This window comes from Mus caroli, chromosome 16, assembly GCF_900094665.2.
Source record: "Mus caroli chromosome 16, CAROLI_EIJ_v1.1, whole genome shotgun sequence".
Lineage (NCBI taxonomy): Eukaryota > Metazoa > Chordata > Mammalia > Rodentia > Muridae > Mus > Mus caroli.
The window spans coordinates 7,110,178-7,117,592 of NC_034585.1; the positions used below are offsets into that span (position 1 = coordinate 7,110,178).

The 7,415-nt window shown below is 46.1% G+C and overlaps 1 protein-coding gene across 5 annotated transcripts in view; it reads left to right on the top strand.

Annotated features, from left to right (window-relative positions):
* Window positions 1–7,415, top strand: part of Clec16a (C-type lectin domain containing 16A) — a 205,698-nt gene that overhangs the window by 15,859 nt on the left and 182,424 nt on the right. For all 5 annotated transcript variants that reach the window (XM_021184743.1, XM_029470212.1, XM_029470213.1 and 2 more), the window contains exons 2-3: window positions 1,494–1,622; window positions 4,563–4,696. In XM_021184743.1, the coding sequence (XP_021040402.1) occupies window positions 1,494–1,622; window positions 4,563–4,696 (263 nt within the window). The remainder of the gene's footprint in view (window positions 1–1,493; window positions 1,623–4,562; window positions 4,697–7,415) is intronic.

Genomic DNA, 7,415 nt, shown 5'->3' on the forward strand with positions numbered 1-7,415 from the left:
GAATTGGGCTGCCGACTGTAAGTCATCAATAAATTATTTTATTATATAGAGACTATCCATAAGTTCTGTGACTCTAGAGAACCCTGACTAATACAGTCATTCATGGGCTGGACTTAGACCCCCTGCACATATGTAGCAGATAAGCAGCTTGGTCTTCATGTGGGTCCAGACAACTAGAGCAAGAGCTATTCCTAAAGTTGTTGCCTGTCTATGGAATCTGATTCCTAACTTGGCTGTCTTGTCTGGCCTCAGTGGGAGAAGCACCACCAAGCACCACCTAGCCCTTCAGAGACTTGATGTGCCAGGGTTGGGGCTACTCAGAGGGGAAGGGGGATGGGAGGAGGGACAGATCAGGGTGTAAAGTGAGTAAAAAGTTAATTAAATAAAATAGAGTCAAGCTACCCTTTATTGATTAAGCACATATGCACTGTTATAAAAGAGGCTTTTACAGTAAAATAAAAATATCTTCTTGTAAAAATGATGATAAACTAATCTATAATGTTATTTTATTCTTTGTAATTCATGACTTACCAAATAGTAAAATATGTCTTGCAACATTGAAAAAAAAGAAAAAGAAAAAAAAAAAAAAGAAAAATGGAAGGTGAGGTTGTAGCTTTGTGGCAGAGCCTTCTCTGTCATGTCAGACAGCACAGTAAGAACAGCATAGAACACTAAACACTTGGGCCTGTTTCTAAAATGTAGACATAGCTGGGAGCAGCTAAGTCTAATTATTCCACCTCCAAGGTTCTGCCTCTTTGTTCCCTGCTTTTCTGGACTGTGGGGAACAGCTCTCCCAACCTCTGATAGATGTCTTGAGCCACCTCCTTTTGATCCCAATTAAGCCTGTGGCCCTGACAGGTGAAATCTCATGGACCTTAGCCTCCCCAGCCATTTCACTTTAGATTTTGCAGATGAGATTATTCCCTTGGGCAGGAGTCACTCATTCTGTCCTATACCGAGTCCTGGTTTCCATGGTGTGCTGCACTAGAGGGAACTGTAAGCATTTGGAAAGCAGTGTTTAGTGTCCTAGGCTCTGGCTAAGGGATATCTGACCCTGTCCTTTGACTCCATCACCAACTTTTTTTTCAGGTACCTGGCTCCGACTACTGTTTCTTGGCATCCATCACTGATGACTGAGACAAGCCACGCTTATTCTTCCTTTAGTCTCACTGAATCGGAATCCCCATGTGTGCTTTGGGAGCCTCTGATTTTGCCAGCTCTGTAATTTGTTTGCATCCTGAAGTTTTTTGGGTGCTGGTTTCAAGGGCTTGGTATGCTCTTGCCTCAATTTGGGCAGATGTGTCCCTGGCATGTAATGCCTCAGAGCTCCTTCTGCCATATTTTGGGGGTGGGAGTGACCTCTCTTTCCATCTGAATGGGAAACTGGGCTAACATAAACTTAACCACTGCTGTGTTGTGAGTGTTGCCAGTGGCCCTTGGGCCTGGCTTTCACATCAGTTTGAGTAAGCTCTTATTTCTCCCTTTTTTTCTAGGTACCTGTACCATGTTTTAACAAAAAACACCACTGTCACAGAACAGAACCGGAACCTGCTCGTGGAGACCATCCGTTCCATCACTGAGATCCTGATTTGGGGCGATCAAAATGACAGCTCTGTGTTTGAGTATGACTTGCAGTGCTTTTGTTTCCTGGTTCTTCCACTTCCTTTGGGTGTCTTTCCAAACGTACACCATGAGTCATTCCTGATGACGTCAGGAACTGATACTAATTCCATCTTGCCTGAATATCTGTATCAAACGTCCTTGAGAGAATGTTGAGGTGCAAGCCAAAAAGGGAAGAGCTATGGAAATGAGTTTCTCTAGAAAAGCTGAAGATGTTGTGGATAACATTCCAAGTTGTGCCCTATCATCTGCTCCAGGGCAAGAAGAGTGTCCTGGATATTAAGGTCCTGCTCTGAGGGAGTTGCTGAAGGCCAGAATTTAGTGTGTTTATTTTAGTTTATTCATTGCTTTGCATATGTGTACATGTGGTATCTATGCATGTTGGAACATATGCAGGCATATATTTAGGTGTATATGCATGTGTGCACACATGTGCATGTTCGTGGAGATCAGAGGTTGATGTCAGGTGTCTTCCTTCCCCATTCTCCACTTTATTTACTAGAATTAAGGTCTCTCGCTGAACCCAGGGCTTATTAATTCAGTCTGGACCAGCAGTTTTCAACCCTTGTCACGGCCTTTTCACAGGGATTGTCTAAGACCAGTAGAAAACACAGCTGTTTACATTGTGGTTCGTAACAATAACAAGTTACAAAGTTATGAGGTAGCCACAAAAATACTTATGTGATCGGGAGTCACCACAACATGAGGAACCTGTATTAAAGGATTGTAGTGTTAGGAAGGTTGAGAACCAGTGATCTAAACTACTGGCCATCTTGTCCTCAGGATCTCTGTCCTTGCTTCCTGAAAGCTTGGATTACAGGCAGGCTGCCATACCCACCCAGCTTTTCTATGGATTCTAGGGATCTGAGCTCATGCTTCTGAGGCTGGCACTTTACCCCCTGAGCCACCTCCCTAGCCTCTAATACAAACGTATTTACTGAGGGCCAGCAAGAGCTGAGCTTTGAGAGCACAATCTACCCAGCTTGCCCCTCGGCCCACATGGAAGCTCTATTGGTGTCCCCACGTGTAGCTGGAAGATGGTGAAGGAGCCTCTCATTCCCAGAGTCTACCAACCAGGAAAAATAAAAATTCTTGCCATTCAAGCATGAATTCGAATCCCCAAAATCTATATAAAGGCTATGTATGGTAACACACATTTGTAATCCTTGTGCTTGTATGGTGAGATTAGAGGCAGGAATAGGAAAATCCCTGAACAGTGGAAGACGGGTCAGGTAGCTTGTACATGCAACAACAATGACACCTGTCTCAAACAAGGTAGAAGGTGAGCACAAACACCCAGAGCCTTCCTCTGATTTCCATGTACTCAGCATGGTATATGTATGTCCCAACACAGACATACACACTGGACACACAGAGAGACAAACATCTACTTGAGAGCTTCACACTAGATTACTAAGACACCCCAGCAGCAATATCCAGGCACAGATGTTTGACAGCTTCCTCCATTGGCCACCCAGTGGTATTGAGTGTGTTCATGATTCAGGAGAGCTGCTGCTTTTTATAACCTGAAGCAGGGGCAGACAAAAATAGGTCAGGGGCCTGAAATGCTCTGGGGTCAGTTGGAGCAGTGTGTGGAGGCAGGCAAGCTCCTGGAGTCAGAGCAAGAAAAGAACTGACAGGTTTTAGGGTCATAGTTTATCATTCACTTATTTTATTATTTACTTTATGGATTCAAACAGAATTATGTGGCAGTGAGTGTCAGGCAATTGGTCCCTGTGGAGCTGACAGGTGAGGAGAGAGGACCACCCAGAACGGAGTCAACCAGCAGACTTGTGAGACTGCAGGGACTTTTCCTTTTCTGTCTGTCTTTCTATTTAACCTTCCTTCCTTCTTCCCTCTCTCTCTCTCTCTCTTTCCCCTCTCTCTCCTTCCCCCTTTCTATTTGTCTTCCCCCTCTCTCCTTCCTTCCTCCCTCCCTCCCTCCTTCCCTCTCTCTCCTTCCCCCCTTTCTGTCTGTCTGTCTGTCTCTCCTTCCTTCCTTCCTTCCTTCCTTCCTTCTCAGAAACAGTTTCCTATATTCCAGGCTAGCTACATTTAATTCACAATGTAGCTAAGAGGCTGACTTTGAACTTCGGTTTTTCTGCCTCTGCCCAAGTGCTGAGATTACAGATGCATGCTTCCAACACTTGCCTTATGTTCTGCTGGGCAAGCACTCTATCAACTGAGCTATATCCCAGCCTTTGATTATTCCAAACTGATCCTGTTCAAATATGTAGAAACAACATCTTCTTAAAGGAAGGTCCTATTTTTAACACACACACACACACACACACACACACAGAGAGAGAGAGAGAGAGAGAGAGAGAGAGAGAGAGAGAACTGAGGTGTGTACCTGGCCAGTGCTCCTGGCTGTGTGTCATTCCAGCACAAGAAAGCAGAAGCAGACCTGGGGACTATAGGGTGCCTCTACCACATCGGTGTCTTCACCTTTTTTCAAGTTCTTTGTCCAGAGATCTGGAAGTTGCACACTTGACAACAGAAGTGAAAAAGCTCTGCTGTCATTCAGCATCCTCAGGCCTTGCAGGGAAGCCCACTTCTTGTGTTTTCCTAACCTTGAATATGGGAGCACAAGGGAAATAGGTTTTGTGGGGAAGCTAAGGATTCTGGTTGTGTATGTGCTGGGGAACGATGCTTGTAGTGCACAGAGTGCTGTGTGGTCACTTAGCAGGAAAAGAGCATCCCTATTCTGTCAGAATCTAGTTCACCATTTCATGTAAGTTTCAGCACCCTGGTCTGCTTAGACAGGAAAAGGAAGAGTCAGAGCGCATGTGTTGTTCTCCGTTGCAGATGGGATCAAGGGCACTGAGACTATCCAGGCAGCCGTCACAGTCTAGTCTTGTCACTGGTGATCTTCATAGGGCGAGCCTACACATAGCCCCTGTAGCATATCACCCACTGACCCTTTCTTGTTCTTTCCCCAGCTTCTTCCTGGAGAAGAATATGTTTGTTTTCTTCTTGAACATTCTGCGGCAGAAATCAGGCCGTTATGTGTGTGTGCAGCTGCTACAGACCTTGAACATTCTCTTTGAGAACATCAGCCACGAGACATCACTCTGTAAGGACACTCCTTGCCATTTGCCTGCGTACTGCTCAGTGTCGGATGGTTTCATGTGTCTGTGTCCCACTCATTTTATTCTGCCCAGGCTTTCTCCCCACTATTCTGGAAGATGGATGGAAGCTGAGGTCAGGGCTGGTTTCTGGTCGGGATTTCTTTTTAGTTTATAGACAGCTGCTGTCTGAGTCTGTTTTCTGTTACCGTAACAAATTCACTGAGACTAAGTAATTAAAAATATTTTTTTATTTCTTATGTGCATGGGTGTTTTGCCTGCACATATATCTATATTCCATGTGAGTGTCTAATGCCTGCTGAGGCCAGAAGAAGGTATTGGATACCCTGGAAATGGAACTAAAGATGGTTATGAGCCACCACGTGGGTTCTGGGAATCAAACCCAGGTCCTCTCGAAGAGCAGCTGGTACTCTTAACCACCAAGTCATCTCTTAAGCTCTGAGAAACTAGGTCATTTAAAGAAATGAGCTTTATTTTGGCTTAAGATTTAGAAGGCCAAGAAGTTCAAAATTAGGTATCCATGCCTTGTGAGAACCTTGTGCTGCTTCAGCTCACAGTCAAAAAGGCTGTGTAAAAGAAACCATGTATTGCCCAGCAAGCACGTGGTAACCTGATTCTTTTTTAATCTGTGAGCTGTACAGAGCAGGTAATCCCCAGTGCAATGCCTCAAGTGTTCCTTTAAAATCCGTATTGCATTTACTTCTTTGCGTGCTTCTCTGCATGTGAGTGTGTGCACACGGCCACACTGCAGAGTGCACATGGCAGTGGAAGAGACGTGAGTGTGTGCACACGGCCACACTGCAGAGTGCACGTGGCAGTGGAAGAGAGGTAACCGTTCTCCTTTTGTCAGTGGAGCTTGGCATTGGTGGCAAGAGCCTTTACTTTCTGAGCTCTCTTGTCAGCCTGCAGGAACTTGCTCTTAAGGTAACTAACTCGTCAAGAGACCTGAGAGGAGAAATTCACAGTGAGAAGGATATTAACCCACTCGTGACAGCTTCACCCCATCACCTAAATACCACTCGTAAGCCTTCCTTCCTAACGTGGCCTCATTTCAGGAATGGAGGTTAGGACACACGACACCTGGGGCACATTAGACCTTAGCTACCTTCTCACAGTACCTGGCCCTGCCTGTGAGAGAATGAAGCCAGAGCTCAACCTCTGCTCTCGCTGACTCCATGGGGCACTAATTCTGTCAGGGGTGGACCCTGACCCTGCAACTCATTTAATCGTAATTACCCTGTCATCACACGTAGTCACACTGGAGATGACATGTGCTGCTTTTGAATATGTTGAGGGTAGTTCAGTGTGGTAGGGTTCCATGAAGGACTACAAGAGGGGTCTCCTGCTGATTGACTCATCAAGGGAGGGAGGCTGCTGCAGCCCCTCTGCGTGGTTCAATTTTAAAGATCTAATGACTGAGGAGTACATAGGCCAGCACTTCTAAGAGCAATGGAGAAGGCAGAGAGGTCTTAGGTGTGCCTCTGCTTCAGTTTTGTTGCCCAGCAAGCAAGAATTTAACTCAGTTCAACCCTCAGCCCCATTTATTCTTCTGAGAGGCAGGGGCTACGGAGGCTCTTGTTATAACTCCAAGAAAGTTTGAGTCAGGGACCCAAAGTAACCAGTACAGCACATCCAGAGTAGAGGAGAGATTTTAGCACAGGAGAATACACTCAGTGATCCTCGGTGTGGTGCTGGCATTTTCTGGAGCTGCTCTTAGTTGTCATAGTCCATCCAAGTAGAGGGAGGCTGCAATCCCCAGGGCAGACCTTCAGCAGCTCATTACCAGACCCTTATCTATGCTGGGACTGAGCCAGCCTGATTTCATTCTGTGCTAGTTACTTACTCCAAATGCAGCACAGTGCAGGTCCTGCTCTTGAAAGCAAGAGAAAAACGGTGGAGCACCCAGAGCAAAGGCAGGTACTGAGTTCTTGGGGCAAATCAAGTTGCTGGGTGGTGGTGACCTTAGCAGTGGCCACTAGGTGGTGCTGTAGCCACAGAGCCCTCCTCCTCCTTCCCCTGACCACAATCTTAACAGATGGTGCTAATTCACATCTCCCTGTGTGGTTTCCCTTGTTATCAGCTTCTGTTTCGCTGGATCTGGAATAAGTGTGGTTTCTGAGCTCAGAGGGGAAGATCCAGCTCTGAGGTGCAGGCTCAGGGATGTTCTGATGCCATTGGGACAATTCTAGAGTCTTGACCTTTTAATATGGGGTCCTTGGAGTTTTATCTTGGTGACCCTTTTGAAATCCATCTAGGGCTAGGATTAACAGTACATCCTTTGAAAGTTTTAGCTTCTTAGTGAAGTACCTTGAAGATCTGATGTAAATCCTTTGAGGTGGCCTCTGCTGTGCAGCTGACATGTACATCACCTTTCAGAACTTCCTATCTGAGGATTTCAGACCTCTAGGTGGGGGCCATTAGCTGTCATCACGGGTCATCAATCTGTAATGGAGAACTTAGCTGCTTCACAAGGCTCTTGTGACCTTTATCCAGTCTCCCCACTTCTCCAGGCATGGCTCCTGGTGACCCTTTCTGCCCTCTGCATTGGTGCTATTTCAGATTCGATACAAAAGTGATCTGACACGTGCATGGCTCTAAAAGGAAGTGGGGGGGGGGGCTGGTGAGATGGCTCAGTGGGTAAGAGCACCCGACTGCTCTTCCGAAGGTCCAGAGTTCTAATCCCAGCAACCACATGGTGGCTCACAA